This window comes from Falco biarmicus, chromosome 6 (genome assembly GCF_023638135.1).
Source record: "Falco biarmicus isolate bFalBia1 chromosome 6, bFalBia1.pri, whole genome shotgun sequence".
Classification (NCBI taxonomy): domain Eukaryota; kingdom Metazoa; phylum Chordata; class Aves; order Falconiformes; family Falconidae; genus Falco; species Falco biarmicus.
In genome coordinates this window covers 24,264,599-24,286,536 of record NC_079293.1, presented here as the reverse complement: position 1 = coordinate 24,286,536, position 21,938 = coordinate 24,264,599, and the positions used below count along the sequence as shown (strand labels likewise).

At 38.3% G+C, this 21,938-nt stretch overlaps 1 protein-coding gene across 1 annotated transcript in view; it reads right to left on the bottom strand.

Annotated features, from left to right (window-relative positions):
* The window catches only part of SNTG2 (syntrophin gamma 2), a 268,490-nt gene that overhangs the window by 45,427 nt on the left and 201,125 nt on the right, over positions 1 to 21,938 (bottom strand). Inside the window, exons 11-12 of the mRNA XM_056343881.1 lie at positions 15,384 to 15,422; positions 657 to 773 (exon numbers count right to left, since the gene is read on the bottom strand). Coding sequence (XP_056199856.1) covers positions 657 to 773; positions 15,384 to 15,422 — 156 coding nt within the window. The remainder of the gene's footprint in view (positions 1 to 656; positions 774 to 15,383; positions 15,423 to 21,938) is intronic.

Below are 21,938 nucleotides of genomic sequence, written 5' to 3'. Positions count from 1 at the left end.
AAACAATACCATGTGGTAAGTATGGGTCACTTTTTAAGAGTTTAGAATTCTACAGCTCATTTATGTTTCATTCTTTTAAATTAACTTTATTAGGGTTATCTTAGAGAAGTATTAGGTAAGTCATCTATTGTGAAATATAATTCTTGTTACTAGCTATGAAAATTATCAAAGGAAGATAATTTCATTTGTTCAAACTCTACATTTAGCATTGGATACTCTGTAACATTTCATTCCTTTGCCTGTGTGCAAAATCAAGTATCTATTAGTAGTATGGATGGTGTATTTCATGACACACCTTGTCTTTAAGAAAACAGAGTAACTACAAACTCATTACATCTACAAAAATACCATAGAAAAAATAAGGTAGGAAATATTTGACCTAACCAAACAGAGAAAAAATCTGAACTACACACCTTTAAGAAGTAAAAGACTTACTCTCTGTTAGGAATTCTTGGTACTATCAGTACAGTAAGATTTTCAGAGGACCTTGAAAGAGTTTAAATATCTAAAGCTTATTAAACTTCAAAGCCAGCTATGGATTTAACTTCTTCTGAAATGTCAGCTGACAACCTCACTTGGTAAGGAAAAACAAATCCAGATGTAACAAACAGGTTTCTGTTTACAATGAAACAGTCAAAAAAATATTATTTTTTTACCGGTGGAGTGCTGAAAATGTAGAAGGATGAACCCTTCAGTGCCAGAAACTTGAACGTGTAGAGCTGAGATGAATCAGTTCCTTCAAGTTTCTCATTTACCCATCCCATATGTATGACCTGTAAAAGAAAATAATTGAAAATTAAAGCTCTATTTTTCAGTGTAGCATAAGATATAGCTGGACTGGTCAAGTCTTTCCACAAGGAAGAGTGGTAATATTAGAATTGGATGTATCATCCACTTCTTCTTGTTTAACTTCCCCCCTCCGGCTAATCTTGAAGTATATGGTATCAGGCCAGTGTGTCAGAAGTCCTTGAACAGACTTAAACTTGCATTACAGGTTGTGTGAGTCTTGTCTGAAATAATCACCATTTAAAAAAGCCACCTTTTTATGTCTCAGCAGAATCTCACTTGAGCCAGCAGAAAACCTGAGCCAGCAGTTTACAAAAAGCATGATCCTATGTTATCTACAGCACAGTCAAAACCTGGACATTCTGAAATTTCTTCTGATACATGTAACTCTAAAGAAAAACATCTGAACAAATCACTAGATTTATCTGAAATCAAATAACTTTCTATATGTTCATGTTTGCCACTGTTAACAAGTGTCTTTGTCATACTGGTTGTCTTTCAGAGTTTATATACATTTTTTTATATATACTTTATCTTATTACAATTTATTTCCTTATAGATTTAGAAGTTAAATTCAGTTCTTACACAACTTTGCTCTAACAGTATTACAATATGTGTCTTTATATTTCAGATAAATTAATTTTAAGAAAAATAAAACTCAGAAGTAAAACTGCATGCGTCCTTTTTGAACTAAATTCAAATTTATAAAGGAATAATGCCATAGCATAGTAGAATACCATTAATGTAGTTACCCACCAAAAATAACAAAAAACCCCCCACATTTTAGACATCATTTTGCATACATTAAGAGGAATATACTGCTGTTGCAACAGGTACTTTAATCTAGAGTGATCCACCAATCTGAATATATAGCTATCACTGATAAGCTTGCTCATTTTCAATTAAGGCTACACTTACGGAAAATATTGAGTTACACAGGGACAGAAATGTCATAGCACTTGTGAATATACTGAAGCCACAGAGCTTCACTGGATGTCATAGGAAACAGCATGGAGGCGGCATTCATTAAACTGAATGAAAACTTCAGTATTTGCTCTATTGATAGAATTGGGGAAAATGTGGTGATCTCAGTAATACTTTTCTACTGAAAGCCCAGTGTGCACACCTATTGTTACTAGCAACAGAGCACAATGGTGGAAATAATGGACAGGGAGTAGCTAATAGTACAGATGCATGATCATACTCACATAATAAAAATCTCACACATAGTTTTCTAATCTTTTTTATTTAATGTACCAATGATGTCTCTTACTACTCAATCTATTAAGAAATAAATAATAATATGTTGAGCTAGACAATCCTGCTCTGTGCTCTTCTACTGAGCTCCAACATTAACATTTCAAGAAGATCTAAGAAACAGCACAACAAATACAGTAATCCTTCCAGTTCTCAGTTTGCTACTCTGTAAATCCAACAACTTTCACCAAAACATTATTTCTATAGTAGTCTGCAAACGTGTAGAAACGGGACGTTCAGACACTTTATTACTTTAAGAAAATATACTACTACAACAAACTATATTACATATTGAGTTTATCAGTGTGGTATATAATATCAAATGATACATACAAAGAAAAATAATGTCCAAATCACAGGGCACAAACAATACCATATTCTCCTTTACGTTCATAAAGTCTTGTTTTCTGACTTGCATATGGACACCATTTATTAAAATTTAACAGTATTAAAATCCCTTCTTAAAAGGTAGTTTACTGATTAAATTGATAAACAGATAAGCAAAGGATATGGCTTTCTATTATGTTCTTTGTTCGTCATAATTATCATCACCATTTATTCTTACAGCACCAAATGATTTCGGAATTATCCACAATGTCAAATGGCATAACTAAGTCATAGATAAGGTCTGCAACTTGGCAAGGTTCATCAAACTTCATCTATTAAAGCAAACATGACATGTTCTGAGAAATATAGCCATATATCTTGTTGCAAACCAATGATGTTCATTTAATATACTAAAAGAAGGAAAACATGAAGTTCTTAGTTGAAACTTGGGGCAGGATGGTACTAGAAGACAGGAATTCTGCTTATCAAGATTGTATTTTCATTTCAAAACACACATGTAATTTCCTGTGATTGACAGAAAAACTTGATTTATCTCGCTGACAGAAACCACAGGTTGGCCTGTAAGCACTGGTCCTAAGTACCCACAGTAGTGCAGAAGACAATCACACTTCCTTTGAATAAGTCTAAACTTAGAAAAAGGGCGCTGAATTTCTCTCGCTGAAGTAAAATGAGATTCTTTTTTCTCAGTGAAAACGTGCTTTATGTTAAAGTTTTCCATCTGTAAAATGGGAAGGATTTCCTTTACTTATTTCATGGGATTTGTGTGAAGGCCCTATCGTTGTTCTACTCTTACCTATGGCTGCAAGATGTGATAGGAGCGCCAAATGTTGTAGCCTCAATTTAATGTAGCACTTAATCTGGATAATTTTTTTATGTTTTTATTAAAAAAAGTATCCAGAGTATGTTTTTAGCTACAAACAGTAGACTGCATTTTCTAACTGGCTGAAGACATATTTTTTTGGACATGTGTTCTAAGTGTTTGACTGAAATGGAACTGCATTATTACTATTTTTATTGCAGTCACACCATACTGCGACCAGTCTACCTGTGGTAGATCTGAACGAAGAGACCTGGTTTGAAGTATACCATTCTGCATACAACAAGCAGATTTTTATAATTATTAATAGCTACAATAATGTTAAGCTGTTCTGTATGTTGAAATCTCTTTCAACCTCAGTAAAAACAAACAAACAAACAAAAATAACATTCACTGGACTAGATTTTGGGGGAATGGTCTTTCTACTGACTGAATCATTAAAACATTGTAATATCACTCTTTATTTATATGGACTATGATAAGGTCACTTGTTCAATCCAAAGCCTACACAAAACCAAACAGCAATACTTCAGTTACATTTTGAATACATTACACTGAATATTACTCTGCTTGATTGAAATGATGAACAAAAACTCCAATTCCAGGAAACAAGAACTTCAATCAGGAAAAAACAAATAACAGATCATCAAAGCGAATATAAAGACTTAGAATCCTTACAAATATAAAGAGACCCTTTTTGTTTCTAGATTTGATTATAATTTCCAAGAGATATCAGAAGCTGATTAAAAGATTTTCAATTTTCATTTCCTTTAAAACCATTTGTGGAACAAGGAAACTATTATATACCTCACAGCAGAACTAAGAAAAAAATAGTCTGCTAATTAATACCTCACAAAATAAACATAAAAACTTATCTGGAAAAAACTAGGTAGTATATAATAGTTCAATGTAATAATAATAATAAAAAACCCCTGAACAACAAAAACCCAGCAAGTAATAACTTCCAAAACTCTTTATATCCCAAGATTATGGTTTGTGTGTTAGTACCATGAAAAATTTACCTATGTATTAAAGGTGCCAGTACAGAAAATGTTGAAGCATGTCCTGAACTTTTTTAAAGACACCTACAAAATAAATGCCTACATCAACTTGTTCCTTTTTTTTTTTTTTTAATGATGATGTGAAAAAATTCCACAATTAGCACATTTGTAGATTAATTTAAAATTTGGAGAGTATTTCTGCAGAATATTGGCAGAAGTTTCAGCACACACGCATCTAGGAAGAGAAATTTAGTACAGCTAGAAGACACACAAGTTTTATTTGTCCATTTGTTGCTAGAATTTTTGTATATTTAGGAGGAAAGCAAGGACTGAGTTGATTTAAATATGGATTGATTCACTAGATATGAAAGACTAAATGAGATACTTTTTTGGGGAAGAAGCAATAGTCAGGCTAGGTAGCTGAAGAAGGATTGCTACTGGAAGAAATGGTGAGCTCAGTGGGTACGGAGCTGTATTACCGTCATTTGCATGGGCTGCAGATAACAGGGTGGCAAGCTAAAAACCAAGTATTGATGAATATGAAAGGGAAAGGTGGAAAGACAAAGCAAAAGGCATTTAGGAAGAGAAAGAAATCAATTAGTAAAATCAAAAATAAACCAGAAGAAAATATGAAATTAAAAAATGAAAAGAACAAAAGGAAGAACACTATAGAAGTACATAAAGAGAGGAAAATCAATGAAAAAATATTTGAGAGGAAAGAACATAAAGAAAAGAGGATGCCAAATGTATACTTGCCTATAAAGACACAAAGTTCTTTAAAAAGTACAATAGAAGAATTTCCTTTATCACACAATTTTTAACTTGTGCATATATTGAAAAATAATAAAATTATGCATCTTATTAAAAAATCTAATGTATTCTTTACTTCTACACATCTTCTTTATTGACTAGTTTATTTTATGGTAATTTAGAACATAGAAATGGAGAAAGAATAATTATTAAATTCAACAAAGGCCGTACAGAAAAAAAGTTCCAAAACACTCAAGTGCTGGTATTCATAACAAGCTGTTTGTGGTTCTTAAGTAAGCTACTTAGATTCTCAGTACGTGGGTGGGTATATTAGTCCTGGGACAAAAACTCTTCTGTTATTTGGATTGAAACCTACCATTTGAAGTTCTAAGGGGTGCTTATAAAGCATAGTACTATAAACTATCCCATTCTCAGCATTGCTTTTGCCACTTTATTCCTATACTGCATAATCCATTTGAGACTGCTATTTGAAACTGTGTGGAAAATTACCCATACATCATCGATGTATTATTAAGTTTCTAACATGTTCTAATTTACTTTCCAAAAGCATTCATTATGAGGAAATAAAACAAGTCACTAACAAAATGTAATCCAATCATAGCAGATAAATGAAAGTTCTTATTTGCACTTAACTGTTTTCCTGTAGTAATAAAACATCTAGATGATGCAATGACTGGAAACTTAACGTGTGTTGCATTTAATAAAGTAATCAGTACATTATATATATAGTTCTTTTAATTTAATAGTTATAAAAAGTAAATGATGCAAATACACCAGAGGGAAATAAAGAAAGTAAATCAAATAGATATCTATGTATGACATGTCAGAACAGCTGGGTACACTTAATGTAATTAAAGTGGGATAAGAAACAATAACAGACATGACACCAGCTTAAACCACAAGTTAAAAAACAGCGCCATACCATGAAGCACAATGGAATAATACAAAATTAAGAAAGCAAAGCAAAGTACATCTTGAAGTAGCTTAAGTAATTCTTTTGCGGTCTTTTCCAAATCAAGTGGTAGACGGCATGTTTTGAAAAGTACCAATATTGGGCAGAGTGGGGGGGAAAGGAAGTGGGCCTTTCATGTACATAATGATTAAAAAAAAAAAAAAAGTGCTAGAAGTTTTATCATAAACTTATAGAAGCATAGAAACATTTGGGTTGGAAAAGACCTTTAAGAACATCAAGTCCAACCACTGAACCAGCACTGCCAAGACTATCACTAAACCATGTCCCTAAGCACCAAATCTATGTGTTTTTTAAACACCTCCAGGGATGGTGATTCCACCACCTCCCTGGGCAGCCTATTCCAATGCGTCACCACCCTTTCTGTGAAGAAATTTTTCCTCATATCCAATCTAAACCTCCCCTGGCGTAACTTGAGGCCATTTCCTCTTGTCCTGTCTCTGGTTACCGGGAAGAAGAGACCGACCCCCACCTGCCTACAGCCTCCTGTCGGGTAGTTGTAGAGAACAGTAAGATCCACTCCCTCCCCACCACCACCCCCCAAGCCTCCTTTTCTCCAGGCTAAACAACCCCAGTTCCCTCAGCGGCTCCTCATAGGACTTGTGCTCTAGACCCTTCCCCAGCCCCGTCGCCCTTCTCTGGACACGCTCCAGCACCTCAAAGTCCTTCCTGCAGTGAGGGGCCCAAAGCTGAACACAGGATTCAAGGTGTGGCCTCACCAGTGCACAGTACAGGGGGACAATTGCTGCTGGCCAGCTGGACAACTGTTAGATGTAGAAGTGTAGAGGAATGAAGCTGGGTTAATTAACATTGATAATATACAGCTACAGCTGTGGGCTTGCTTCAGGGGTGGTGGGTTGGCTGATGTGGATAATGTGCAGCTAAGGCTGGATCCTGCTAAGTAGTTAAATTGCTTTAAGGGGTACGGAAGAGGAACACTGGATGAAGAGAGACTTGGAAGAAGCAGAGGGAGGAGAGAGCGCATGCCCCAGATGTAGGAGAGACAAGAAGCAGGGTGGACTTGCCTGAAGAGGATGAAGAAACAGCACAGATAGTAGATGAACTTTTGAAACCTTGTGGGGGATTGGTGGCCATGCCAGGGCAAGGCACGTGAACTAAATGAAGTTAACCTGGTATGGGATGGTAAAAAGCCTTATTGCAGCCAGCTAGTTTTGATAGTGCTCAGACAGTTGGACAATCATTTGTTAGTCAATGACTCCAAAATTCAGTGGTTCTCTCTGTACAGTGTAGCAAAAAAAATGATTTACTGTATTTTCTAAATATTTTGGTCACATTTATGGTTCTACAATTTAAAAGCATTTTGATGTAGTTGTGAAGGCTCTGCTGCAATTTAGTTTACAATAAATAGTGTAAACTTATTAGGCGGTGTGGCTGGACTAGGAGAACATCAATTCATTGCGAGGCCTAATGTGGATATTAATGAAGTTTGGAAAGACAAATTTATCAACTGGAGACTGAAAAGTGAATGCAGTGTATTTTAAATGTATGAAATGCATACAGAGATTTGTATATATGTCTGAACTGTGTTTTCACGTATAGTGCAATATGACTGTTGCAGTAGTCTTTCAACTTCTGAACAAAGCAAGCATAACTTGTATATTTTAGTTCCCATTAACTCATCATGGATGTATTACAAACCAGTAGTCTACTCAGGACTATTCATTTTGAATCTTGCTGGTGCATCCAAGTATTATGTGATGAGAGATCTATGTAAATACCCTAATATTAAGGCATTACTTTCAAGGAAAGGTTTACATAAGTTACCATGGGTTTCATGCACATGTAAAAATCAGAACAAAATAAAGTCCAATGGAGAAGTGGTGCATAACTTATTTGGGAATGGGAAAAATATGGGAGGGAAAGGAATATAAGTTAAAACATATGAATGGGGTTTTTGGAGGTATCTGTTGATCATCCCTGTACCTGATTACCACAGACCAATGTAAAAATAAACCATAATAATAAATCATAACAATGAATCTCATGTTTTTCTTATTATCTCTATCTGACTGCTACAGACAGAGGTATCTGGGATGGTGTCCCCAGGTGCTAGCAAGGCAACAGATGGACCAAATCTTCCTAAAAGAATTTACCTTTCCCAGATACTTTTCAAGTAACAACTTCTGTAGCTGTTTTGCACAGCCTCTTACATATACTTAATTATTCTCGCCTATGTGCTGCACACTAATTGGCTTCCACTCTGTATTTCAGATCATTCTTCAATATGTCAATATCATTTTTATGTCTAATACTGTATTTTAAAGCTTTGTGTCTGCAAAACCAGTAGGCTTACTTTTGCTAATGCACTGTAAAGGAACTACTCAAGGGAACTGGATCCAGGACAGACCTCTTCAGGACTTCCACTCAATAAGTCAGCTTTGAAAGTGAACCATTTACACCTAGTATTGGATTATCCAAAAAAGTCTGCACAATCAAATCTGTATTATACTTGCTTAAAATATTGTAATGTCAAGAAATGTCATAGACCTTACTGGAATCAAGGTACACTGCAGCAACCACCTGTCACCCATCCACAAGAAGTTTTATACTATCACAGGAGAAAACCAGATTGGTAGATTGGTTGTAACTATTTATTATTGACAAATTCTTCAGGGTGATCACTCTTCTGTTATCTTGCAGCTGCATACAAATATTTTGTTTATTTATTTCAAATTTCTTTCTAGAGATTGAAGTCAAATTGACTAGTCTCTCCAACTTCTCTTTCTTTTTCCATAACAGCTTTGATGTTTGTCCTTTCCTAATCTTTTGATAGGACACCTGGCAGACACAAATTCTCTGAAATATCTTGATAATAGCTCTGAAATTACTTAAGACCGATTCTTCAAATATCACCAGGCATTAAAAGCATACATACCACCAAAACATCCCTTTGTATTGCAATCTGAGATTTCATTGGGTTTTGATAGTATTACTTGCAATAACTATCTTTTGCAGTCAACCTATTTAGTGAAGGCTGACCTATAATAAGCTGAGTAGCAGACTACCATTTTCATTTGTCTTGCTGTTAATGCACTTAGAGGGCAATGTTTTGTTACCCATCTAGCCCTAGCTGGTATCACATGCTATACTTTAACAGTCCTTGTCTCTAGATTTCATTTTTTGTATGGTTTCCTCTGGAAGTCAATGAAGAGGTCACTGTAAAAAATCAAAACAAACAAGGGAAGAGACATCCCAGGAAGTAGTGCAAATCAGTTTTACAGCATCACAAGAAAAAATAAACATAGTCAATTAATATCTGATCAACTTTTTTGTATTGTTACTGAGAAGAAACATATTTTTTTAGTGGAGGACAGGAAATTATCATATTAGTCTTAAAAACATAACACACACCCCACCCAGCAAACAATAAAAAAAACCCCTTGCAAGTAGTTTTTCTGTACACAGAGAGAATTTCCTGATTTGCAGTTTCATAAAAAATGTAGGGCAATCCAGCAATGTGTATCTTTTTGAAAACTGAGTCCCAAATCTGATAACACAATCAAGTGTTTTCAAGTCTCCAGAGCACTGTAATAAATTATATCAAGCAGAATAAAAAGTTACAATATTTGGAGAATGGTGGCTGTAAACATCCTCCACACTCAATAAAATAATGTAGAAACTGGCTCAATTCCCCTCTCTCTCCTTGTGGAGCACCAATATGTTCTAGAAGTATTCAGTGCATAGACTCCGTGTGCATGCTTCATCATCTACACAGGTTACATATAAACTTAGAGCCAGAGCTTCAATAGTGGTACTTATTTAATACCTTTCAAATTCATGTAATGCCTGCATATTTGTTAAAACCTTGTAGTCCTTGACAGGACTAACTAGCATGACACACCCTGGGATAACTAGAACTCTCCAAGTTATTCCCAAGGACAGTCTGGGATTTAAGCATTAGTGGGAGTCATTTCCAATAGGCAGTTCAAATGCTGACACCCCACTTTGGTGGGAGAAGAGAATTTAAAAGTGTAGAAGTCAACAAACAATCCCTGCTAGCTTCATGACCAGATACTGTTTACTTTAACAGTATAAATATATTCAGAATAACTACAGCTACTACTACCTTTCTTACTATCTCCTTCCAACTTTGGACCATAGACACAGGGCAAAGCACACACTCTTTGTTTGACATCTACTTTTGGCAAGCAGTCCCATAAATATAGCTAGTTTAGACCTGAGAATCATTATCTTTGTCCTTTCACTTTCTAATTTTCTTTAGTTATATGCCCACGGAATTCGTCCTGTTCTGGAGATTTAGTTTCCAGTAAAATCAGTCAGGGTCAGTATAAAAGACAAGAAAGAAAGCCACATTTAGCAAAGTAATCTTTTATGCTCTTGACCTGGAACCCCAGTTTCTTAATGACCTATGAAAGACAGAATCTGAAGGAAACCTATCCTGATCCAACCTCATTGTTTTATGAAAGATTAATTTGGACTCTGAAGTCAATGAAGAAAACTCATGGCAGGCAACACAACAATGAAACTCTAAGGACCTGTTTAATTCTTCAGCGATGTCCAGACTCAAAAGCAAAGATAAATTTGCAGCTATCAACAATTTTACTTCAAGGCAGCTCTTCATGTGACCTTCAATCTTTCAAGCTTATCCCTTCTCTAAATTTCAAATTGATTGCATTAACGAGAGCTATTCAGGTTTGTACAAACATCACGTAACTGACATTAATTGGATCCATTATCTAAGACAGATCAAGTTCTTTTCTGCTTTCAGTTATCATTGCCAAGTTTTATTTTATTTCTTTGTGAGATATATATTTAGAGAGATATATATATATATGAGATATTCACATTGTGGTTGCTTTTTAAAGCAAATTTTCACAAGTCATTAAAAAGTTTGTATTTTTCACATTTGTTCCCTTAATATTTTTATGTTTGCTGGTTTTATTTACTTGATCAACTCAAATCAATGATAAACTTTATTTTTTCCCACTTTTTGGCAGAGAACAATCCAATGTTTGTTGCTGTCAGTCCCATCTTAAATTTTCAGCTCCTGAAATTAAAGTCCTAATTTCATCTTCCCTTCTTTTAATACTTGGAATTGATAACGTGGCATAGATTTGTACTGCCTAACGTTAGGCACCTACTTTAGTTGATAAGCTAAGAGGCTATTCTTCATAGGACCTTAGTACAGTCAGGACAGAAAAAGAGGCTCCTATAAAGGATGATCTAAAGCGTTGGTATCACGTTCCACATTTCAGCAGCTCTCTGGAACACAATTTTCTGCACTGACTATCTAGGCAGTTTATGAAGACTAGCCCACTTATTTAGGAAATCAAATTAAGTAGTTAGAAGTAAGTTTTACGACTGTCCCCAATATAATTTTTAAATTGAGGAAGAATAGCTCTTCCTTTTTTCAACTAAACCCATCATGTGTGACCAAACTGATAAGAATAAACTTTGAATAGTTACTATAGTACTTGCAGGAGAGAGTTCAGAGAATCATAGAATGGTTTGCGTTGGAAGGGATCTTAAAGATAATCTAGTTCCAAGCCCCCTGACATGGGCAGGGACACCTTCCACTAGACCAGGTTGCTCAAAGCCCCATCCAGCCTGGCCTTGAACACTTCCAGGAAGGGAACAGGCACTTCTCTGGGCAACCTGTTCCAGTGTCTCACCACCCTCACAGTAAAGAATTTCTTCCTAATACGCAGTCTAAGTCCACCCTCTTTCAGTTTAAAGCCATTCCCCCTCGTCCTATCACTACATGTCCTTGTAAAAAGTCCCTGTCCAGCTTTCTTTTAGGCCCCCGTTAGGTACCGGAAGGCTGCTATAAGGTCCCCCCAGAGCCTTCTCATCTCCAGGCTGAACAGCCCCAACTCTCTCAGCCTGTCTTCATGGGAGAGGTGCTCCAGCCCATTGATCATCTTTGTGGCCCTGCTCTGGACTTGTTCCAATTGGTCCATGTCCTTCTTATCTTGGGGGTTTCAAGCTGAATGCAGTACTCCATGTGGGGTCGCACAAGAGTGGAGTAAAGAGGGAGAATCACCTTGCTTGACCTGCTGGTCACATTTCTTTTGATGCAGCCCAGGATAAAGTTGACTTTCTTGGCTGCAAGAACACACATTGCCAGGCCTTGCTGAGCTTCTCATCAACTAGCAGCCCCAAGTCCTTCTCCTCAGGGCTGTTCTCAATCCATTGTCAGCCCAGCCTGTATTGATACTGAGAGTTGCCCCAACACACATGCAGGACCCTGCCTTTGGCCTTGTTGAACTTCATGGGGTTTGCATGAGCCCACTTCTCAAGCCTCTCAAGGTCCCTTTGGATGGCATCTCTTCCCCCAGGCATGTTGACTGTACCATACAGCTTGGTGTCATCAGGAAACTTGCTGAGGGTGCACTCAATCCCAGTGGCCAGGTAGCCAACAGAGACATTAAGCAGTGCCACTCCCAATACCAACCGCTGAGGAACTGCTACACACCACTGGTCTCCACGTGGTCATCAAGTCATTGACTGCAATTCTTTGAGTGTGACCATCCAGACAATTCCTTAACCACTGAGTGGCCCGCCCATCAAATCCATCTCTCCAGTTTAGAGACAAGAATGCTGTGCTGGACAGCATCAAATGCTTTGCACAAGTCCAGGTAGACAAGGTCTGTTGCTCTTCCTTTACCCACTAACTCTGTAAACCCATCACAGAAGGCCACCAAATTGGTCAGGCACGATTTGCCCTTAGTGAAGCCCTGTTGTCTGTCACCAATCACCTCCCTTTTTGCCATGTGCCTCAGCATAGTTTCCAGGAGGATCTGCTCAACGATCCTGCCAGGCACAGAGATGAGATTGATCAGCCTGTAGTTCCCCAGGTCTTCCTTTTTTTCCCTTGTTAAAAATGGGGGTTATGTTTCCCCTTTTCCACTCAATGGGAACTTCACCAGAGTGCTGGGACTTCTCAAACATGATGGACAGTGGCTTTAGCCACTTCATCCACCGGTTCCCTTATGACCTGTGGATGCATCTCCTCAGGTCCCATGGATTTGTGCACCTTCAGGTTCCTTAAATGGTCTCAGACCTAATCTTCTCCTACCGCAGGAAGTTCTTCATTCTCCCAGTTCCTGCCTTTGCCTTCTGCAACTTGGGTGGTGTGGCTGGAGCACTTGCCATTGAAGACTGAAACAAAAAAGTCATTGAGCACCTCAGCCTTCTCCATGTCCTGGATGACCAGGTCTCCTGTGTCCTTCCAGAGTGGGTCACATTGTCCCCAGTCTTCATTTTATCACCAACATACCTATAGAAGCTTTTCTTGTTGCCCTTGATGCCCCTGGGCAGATTTCATCCTATCAGGACTTTAGCTGTCATAACCTGACCCCTGGATGCTTGGAAAATTTCTCTGTATTCCTCCCAGGCGACCTGTCCTTGCTTCCTCTCCCTGCGGGCTTCCTTTTTTTTTGTGTTTGAGTTTGTCCAGGAGCAATTAGTTCATCCATGCAGGCCTCCAGGTGTTTTTGCCTGACTTCCTCTTCGTTGTGACGCATTGCTCCTGAGCTTGGAGGGGATGATCCTTGAATATTAACCAGCTTTCTTTGGCTCCTCTTGCCTCCAGGGCCTTATCTCATGGTATTCTACTGAGAAGATCCCTGAAAAGGCCAAAGTCTGCTCTCCTGAAGTCTGGGGTAGTAAGTCAGCTGTTCACTCTCCTCTCTGCCCTAAGGATCTTGAACTCTACCATTTCATGTCCACTGCAGCGAAAGCTTCCCTTGAGCTTCACAGGCCGCACCTTGCTGGTGAGAACAAGGTCCAGCATAGCACCTCTCCTTATTGGCTTCTGTATTACTTGGAGAAAGAAGTTATCAACAACATATTTGAGGAAGCTCCTGGATTGCTTACGCCTTGCTGTGTAGTCCCTCCGACAGATATCGGGGCGGTTGAAATCTCTATGAGAGCCAGGGCTTGTGAATATGAGGTTCTCCTACCTGTCCATAGAGGGTCCTATCCATTTCATCTTCCTATTCAGGTGTCCTGTAGCAGACCCCCAGTACAATGTCACCTGTCCCTGCCTTCCCTTTAATCGTGACCCATAAGCTCTCATCCATCCCCAGGTGTAGCTCCATGCACTCCAGCTGGTCACTAACATAAAGGGCAACACCCCCTCCTCATCTCCCCTGCCTGTGCTTCCTAAAGAGCCTGTATTCTTCCATTCCAGTTAATTCAATAAAAAGATATCCAGATTCAATGCCTTCTTCCCTGGCATTCATAATCACTTGTTTTCAATATCAGTTTAATTAATAATTAAAAGTCAAAGCAAAAAAGGGTAATTAAACGCTCCCTTCTTATATAGAATAGGTAATTATTTAGGCTTTGAGGATAACTTCGTTTTCTGCTATACACAGAATTAGTCTGTAGTTGGTTTTGAGGCTTTTTCTTTTTCAAAATGCTGATCCAAATATAAAAAATGTTTCCTGTGTAAGAAATTATCAATGGTTAAATATTTTTAGTAACTTCTAGAAAAGACCATAGATGCCCAAGCACATTTTACAACTAAGATGATGAAATGGTGACATATGGATGAATATACAAGCTGTCAAACTAATAAATATTTATTTGATCCTAATATGAAGGTTTTTTTGACTTCTGTAATAAAATTCCACAATGGATTTCTGCAGTAAAATACTATAAAAGACAGTTTGCCGAATTTTCACTTTTATAATCTACAAATCCAGCATTTTTGGAAACAGCACGGATCGGGCTCTTTGTTCCTGAGTAATGATTCAATGCCAGATCGATGCAATGAAAGCACACAGAAGTGAAACTTAGTTTTATAATACAATTTCAAAGTACTTCCCAGAATTACAGAATAAGCCTGGAAAATGCTACTATTCTATTTTACAAAGTAAATGAAAAAAACTGTTTTCAATGCTAGAAGAAGAGTACTTCCCAATGCAGTAAATTCATCTGGGTCTTCAGGACATTTGGCTAGTTGGAGCAGAAGAAATATCTCATCAGGCTCCTGAGCCCCAGAAGTCCAAAACAGTTATGGCAAATGTAGTCTGCCCAGCATGACACATGTAAAACAGATTGGATTTGTAATAGACTCCCTGCCTATCTGTGCACTATATGTGATGTAAATACAGAGTTAACTTGTCAGAATCACTGCTGCAATATTACGCACAAACATACAGTATGCTTTCCAAGACCTGGCTGTGCGGTCCATTGCCCCACTCTCATTTATTTCATGGCTCCATCTAATCCACTTTTTAGGTCTACAGTGGAGGATTCTACTCATTACTGTGGATTACTAAGTATCTGCTGTATTAAAGGCCATTTTGGAATTTCTAACCCTAGAAAACTTGGGTTTAGAATTTTAAACCTGACTAAATTATGTATGTAAGTTCTACAAATTTTGCAACTTAATGCAACGACATGAATTAAAAAAAATTGGATAATATAAAGAAAGCCTTACCTGGTCTGAGGGAGAACAACATTTATTTGCCATTTTCATCTATGAAAGAGAGATGGAAGAATACACAGTTATTAATACGCTGAAGAGTTTCTGTGATGCAATCAGAATTGACTTCGTTATTGACTACTGTATTAATACTTCCAAATTATATTTATAAGAAATTAAATCATGCGGTGCTTAAATACTACATTTTCACTACTACACAAAATTTACAAAACCAAGGACTCAAAAGATGGGAAGGCTTTTATCAGAGTTTTTATTAAATCCTTCATAAAGATTTGCATTTATGAATTTGACTTTGTTACTCTGAGGGAAATATTATACTGTACTGTATAGACACCTCACTTAGGTCTCCGTTAAACAATTGCTTAAGCACATCTATAAATTAAGCTTGTGATTAAGTACTTGTGAAATTAAGGGCATAGAGTGCAAGATGTGTTTAAAGATGAAGGGAATATTGTTCACGTTTTCAATTTAGTTTGCTCTTCAAGATAAAGTTAGATATCTTTCTTTTTCCTCTCTGTTCACATAATGAAGAGTTTTGTTGACTATGGCTCTTCTTAGGCAGTCATAATTTTCATAGATGAGTGGTGGACAAACCTTGACAGATACTCAGTTCTTTAAAGTGAAACACTTCTTTGAAGCATAGCATTAGTATATGTAGTAATGGTATGGAATCTAGACAGAAAAATATTAGACTGGAAGACAGACTCTCCTATATGCAAGGCTATAAGCTGCAAACTGTCTTACAGTTTTTGAGTACTTCCAAAGGATCTTGTCATCAAGAAGCCTGTTTTGTAACAAAAGGTCTGTGATAGAAGAAGAAAAGCTATAGCTATGAACAGGAAAAACTACAATTGCCACAGGAAAAGAGCAGAAGAATCCCAGGGCTATTGCTTGTATCCTGGCCATACCAGATTTGTAAAATCAAATCTGTGGGTAATCTTTGGAAGCAGAGCATGTCTGCAGCCATGTAGCTCAGTAAAGACAGTGGTGCCATTGCCTGTTGTGGTGGGTTGACTCTGGTCAGCAGCTGAGCACTCCACACAGCTGCTCACTCCCTTCCCCCTCCCAGCAGGAAGGGTGAACAAATAGGAAGTGTAAAAGCAATAAAACTATGGGTCAGGATGAAGAGAGCTTAATAAGTGAAGGAAACAGGGAAAGAATAAGTCATACAAAGGCAATCACCTGCCTTCCACAAACGGACTGATGCCCCATCTCCTCTGTCGGCTACATCACTTTTATTGCTGAGCACAATGTTATATGGTATGGAATATCTCTTTGGACAATTTGGGTCAGCTGTCCCAGCAGCGTCCCTTCTCAATTCCTTGCCTGTACCTCACTGGGGATTGGGGTGAGGTGTGTCAGAGTAATAAGAAGTCAACACCTTGATGCTGTGCAAGATCTGTTCAGCAACAGTCAAAATGCTGGTTAATTATTAATGCTGTTTTAGCCATAGATACAAATCACAGCACCATATGGCTGCTATGAAGAAAGCTACCTCCATCCCAGCCTCACCCAGTGCACCTGTAGGAGGCCAAAAGGCCTCATTATGCTAATGACAAAGGCCTCAGGATGTGTCAGGGTTGGTGGTATATACTTATATAAAAGATATAGGTTTATGAAGTATATAAAGTATGTGTACATTCCCTCCCACACACCACACTCCCCCATACCCACCCACCCACATTCACCAAGTGATGGCAATGACAAGTCATTATTCTCCATAGAGTGAAAAACAAAATGACCCTAGGACAAAACACAATGTGGAGGAGTACAGGATGACAGCAGGAACCTTCACTGTATGGACACAGGATAATACCAAGGCTCACGGCTACAGGAGCTCACTAGTCAGTCCTAATGCACCATGGGCCGTCAGGGCTCCTTCTCCCCCATACGCTCATTTCTGAAGACCATTTGAATTGTATGGTCAAACAGTGCAGGTGTGCTGGTGGGTCAGACCGCTGGGAGTGACAGGCTCTGGGGACAAGCTAGCCAGACCTGCTGGGAGCCTGGGGCATCTTTTGAGGCCTGGCTGCCACCTTGGGTAGAGTGCAGGAGAGCCTGCCATCCCCTTGGAGGGGCCCCGCCATACTCCCTACTACAACCCTGTCACCCCAGAGGAGGAACAGGGACCACTGCATGTGCTGGCATCTACAGCACAGAACAGAGGAGGACTGATGATGATGGAGCTGCCATGCAGCTGCCAAGTAGGGGGGGGGGGGGGGGGGGGGGGGGCAGCAAGGTTCCTCGCAGCTCTCACACACAGCTCTGCCCAGAGCAGTCTGACCCCAGGCTGCGTGGCTGTGCTGTGCCAGGGGTGTCCTGGAGCGCTTTGGGAGGGGGAAGACATGGCAGAGCCTCTTGGTGCTCTCGGGGTCCTAACATTAACAAACCAGCAGGATCTCAAGAATCCCACTCTGTAGCTTGGATAAAACAAATTGGTGATATGCCCAGTGTTGCAGAAGGAAGTAGACCTCATCAGTTTGATTCGGTAATAGGCTTAATCCTGAGTGGTTGTGCAGGACATAACCGAGAGACACCTGGAATTCTTTAATGCCAATAACTATACAGAAGCCATGCTATACACACAGAAAATATCATTTCCTTGCAGGTGGCCAAAGACAGGCTGAAAAAAAAGATTGCTTTAGCATAAACCAGTACAAATAAACAGGGCTATCAAGGATCCTGTCTCCTTTCACTCTCCCTCTTGGTTCACTCAAACTATTTAAGTTCCCTATATGATATGAAAAAAAGTTATCCTACTTTTTATTTCATTTGCCTGGAAAAATGTGCATGAGACGGGCCATGCAGGTTTTCTGCAGAATGAGGGTAGAGTACTGTTAAGCACATTCTCATAACCAGTCCAGCTTCCCACTGGTAAGGAAAGAATACTTTGGACTACACAGCTATTCACTGCACAGCCGTAGCTCATTCCCTATTCAAAGCAGGGACAGCTGCAGCCCTGACATAACTATGAGGAGAGGAAAGATTTCCTTCTGCATCACATTATGTCCCTATGTCACAGGGCTGAGGACAGAGAAGTATGCACTCTCCACTTCACCTGGCACCACACATTCTCTACATGCCTCCACAGCTGATGCAGAGAGATAGGAATACAAATGGGATATGTTACACCTTTCTGGCAGCACATGAGCTTTCAGTACTGCAGTACAGTAATGGGAGTTGGAGACAGCAGGGGAACTAAACCTAAAAACCTGGATCTGCAGACTGCAGGCAACTTGGAAAAGGAACTATTAAAAAATTATAATTCCTATACTGTGTTCTAAATGAATACATACAGTGCAGGAATAGAATGGGGATGAAATGATTTAGAACCATATACCTAAATCTAAATACCTCCCTGGCTGGGATTTATCTCACTTAACTCTGACTTGCCAAAAAAGAAAGAGTTATACATCTAATTTACCTGTATTCTCTATCCTGACAGCAGAGAAAGATCTTGATATTTTTCTCCTGGCTATAAGAGGATCATGTAAAACCGCTTGTCCCTTTAAAATCTCAACAGTTTGAACTGTGGAACTTTCAAATGGAGATTTTTAACTTAAAAAAAAAAAAAAAAGCAGCAGCAGTAAAGAAATATTTTCATGTGTTTTCACTCTGGGAATAGAATTTTTGCATAATCATTGAGGCAGTCAAATTTGTATACTGCCTCCTACACACAAGGATTTTGTTTCCATCTACATGTAACCCACATTCTGCTGTGTAAAGAAAACAAAGTCTTCTCAATCTTCTTTTTTTTTTATATGCATGCCTCAAGCTCATATTTCCTAAGTCTCTCCCTATTCAAATAGAACTTTCACTCCACTGAGATACTGAGTATGACTTAGATATACATGTACGCAAAGTCATAAAAGGAAAGCTTTACACACTATGACATACACAATTAAAAAAGCTGTCAAAGGCATAAATATGATCCAGATTACTAACCCTGTTTTGAAGGCAAATGTTAAGTTTCTACCATCCACTACTGAAACTGCTGGAAGGATTTATATAAATTCATAAATAATGTTTAAAGTCGAACAACTTCATCTTAATGCGTTCTCTTATGAGCTACTCATTTGTAAATATTTTTTTATATATAACACCATTAGAATATAGTGGAGGGAAAAAAACCAACAAACACCTTGAGGAAGTTATAGATATAAGAAACAAGTGTCTTTAGGTGCTTCTACTGATTATGACTACATTAATGTTCAGTGTTATGTTTCAAATAAAATAATTAAGATGCATGAGAAAAGCTGCACGTATTTAATAGCTGGCTATCTGAATGGTGCAAAACAGAGAGAAATATATATTATTCCAAGAAACTCCGACCTAAAAAAAACATCTCCAGCACAGCATTGCAACTTCAGCCTACAAAGAACCCTCTAGCTGAACAAACAAAGAATAGGAGCAGTGAGAAGCACAGGCAGATCAACTTGTTTCTTGTGCTTATTGTTTCATAATGGAGTCTTCACTGCCAGTTTCTGTTCCCTTTCTCCCCTCAGTTTCTTCAACTGTACCTCCTTCTGCAAGAATAGAGGTGTATGAAGAAATAAATGTGAGGTGCTGATTAATCTCTGTTTATTTCTCACAAAGGTAAATGTGAAGAGCTTTGAGAACATTTTGAAGATTGGGAATAGAATCACAAAGGAAGATGATAGGGAAGTTTCACACTGGTAGAAAAGTATGTGAAAGACAAGAATATGAACCGTGGTGAATAATTTGGGGCTAGGGTCCTGAGAAGAAAAAGTAACCCATACTGCTTGTAAGACGGAATGCTACTAGTTTTTCAGAGCTAACCATACAAGGAGCATATCTGTAAGGAGGGCTGAAAAGATACCCTTACATTTTTCTCCATGTTGCAGTATTGTATTCCCCATGGTTCTCTGTCCTATAAGAACCAAATCTCTCCAGGCTAATACCGGAATCATTATATCTCATCTACCAAGTAACACTTCTGGATATGTTAACATCCACGGGTAGCATCCTTATGCAGTGAGGACTTCTCACATCTTCACTATTGAAAGATGACTCCCCCTTTACACTCGGTCCCCAGAGAGCTTGTCTTTGCATAGAAGTTAGATGTTTCAGTACTTCAAAAAACTAGCCTGACATTAGCACAAGTGTCACATTGTGTCAGAGGTATTTTTGTACTGCCTACATTAGGACTGTCTTCTGGCACCAGCAGGAGATCTGACAGAGCTGCCAGCTGCTGAACGAGACTGTATTAAGGTAAAATAGCAAAATAAAGTATATTAGGGTAAAGTGATACATGAAAGATAGGGTGCACTGTAAGAAAACAATTAATCTGTATCAGGAGCTCCTTAACCAACATTCTAAAATAAATTGTTCAAAATAGTATGCAAAGTTTTATGACAAAGGATGTATATAACAGTAGCACAAATAAGCACAGAAGAATGACTAAGGTGCAGGAAGAGTTGCTAAAGTCAAGAAACAAGTATCAGCACATACAAAATAAAAAAAAATATGCGGAAGTAAAAGGTGAACAATGGAAAGTATTGCTTAAATACTTAGTAACAGGTTGAGTAAGAATGTTAACATTCTTTATGCCAATGGTATCAGCAAGAAGGTCCACTGTGACCATACACCTAGCAATTAATTTATGTACAGAGATGATAGCATAGGACATAAAAATAGGAAGTGAATAGTTTAAATATTTGGAGAAGCAGTGGAATTTAGAATCAGTAAGGACTCATGAAAATAACCTATAAGTAGATAAGAGACTATCTGAAATAATCTCGGAATCAGTAGTGATTATCTTCAGGTACTTCTGGAGAATGGAGGAGACACTACAGAAATGGAGAAGTGCAGAAACAGGTATCTGAGGAATTACAGATCCATTCCCTAGCATCAATTTCATATGTATGATTAAAAAAGACTAATTTTGTGAAATGATACTATTAAGGTAATACAAAGCATTCAAAATGGATTTTCAGGAAGCCTAATCCAAAGGCCTTGCCCTAGGCACTGTGGGTGTCAAACAGTCTGTGTCCTCTGGCTGCCCAGAGGCAGGGAGCAATCTCCAGCCTTCCTTTTCTGACCATTTTAGTTGCAATCCAGCCTCACACTCCTAGTCTCGAAAAATGGTTTGCAGTAAAAGGGATTCTCACTATTACATCTCCTGTTCTGATGATCACTAATTAAAATAATTGGCCAGACCTTCCCAGTTGTAGCACAGGCTGAACACCTGACAAAACCTGTAAAGCATTAAGTCCAAGTAAAATGTATACTTACTTCTCATATGATCTGTATAGAGTTTACTCTGTATCTCACCAAGAACACAAAACATTAATTTATCATGGCTGTTGTTTCTCAGACCCTTCCCTCGAACAGCCACTTAGACAAACACCAGATGAACTACTTTGTTTACAGAATTCACTGTTGTGATAGATAACAGAGAAGAGCAATGCAAGTACTCAAGCGTATAACAAAATATTGTTGCAGACAGGTCACAACACAGTGAAGATACTATGTCAGGACACATGCTGCTGCAAATACTGTATTTGAAAAAAACAGACTAGAACCCTA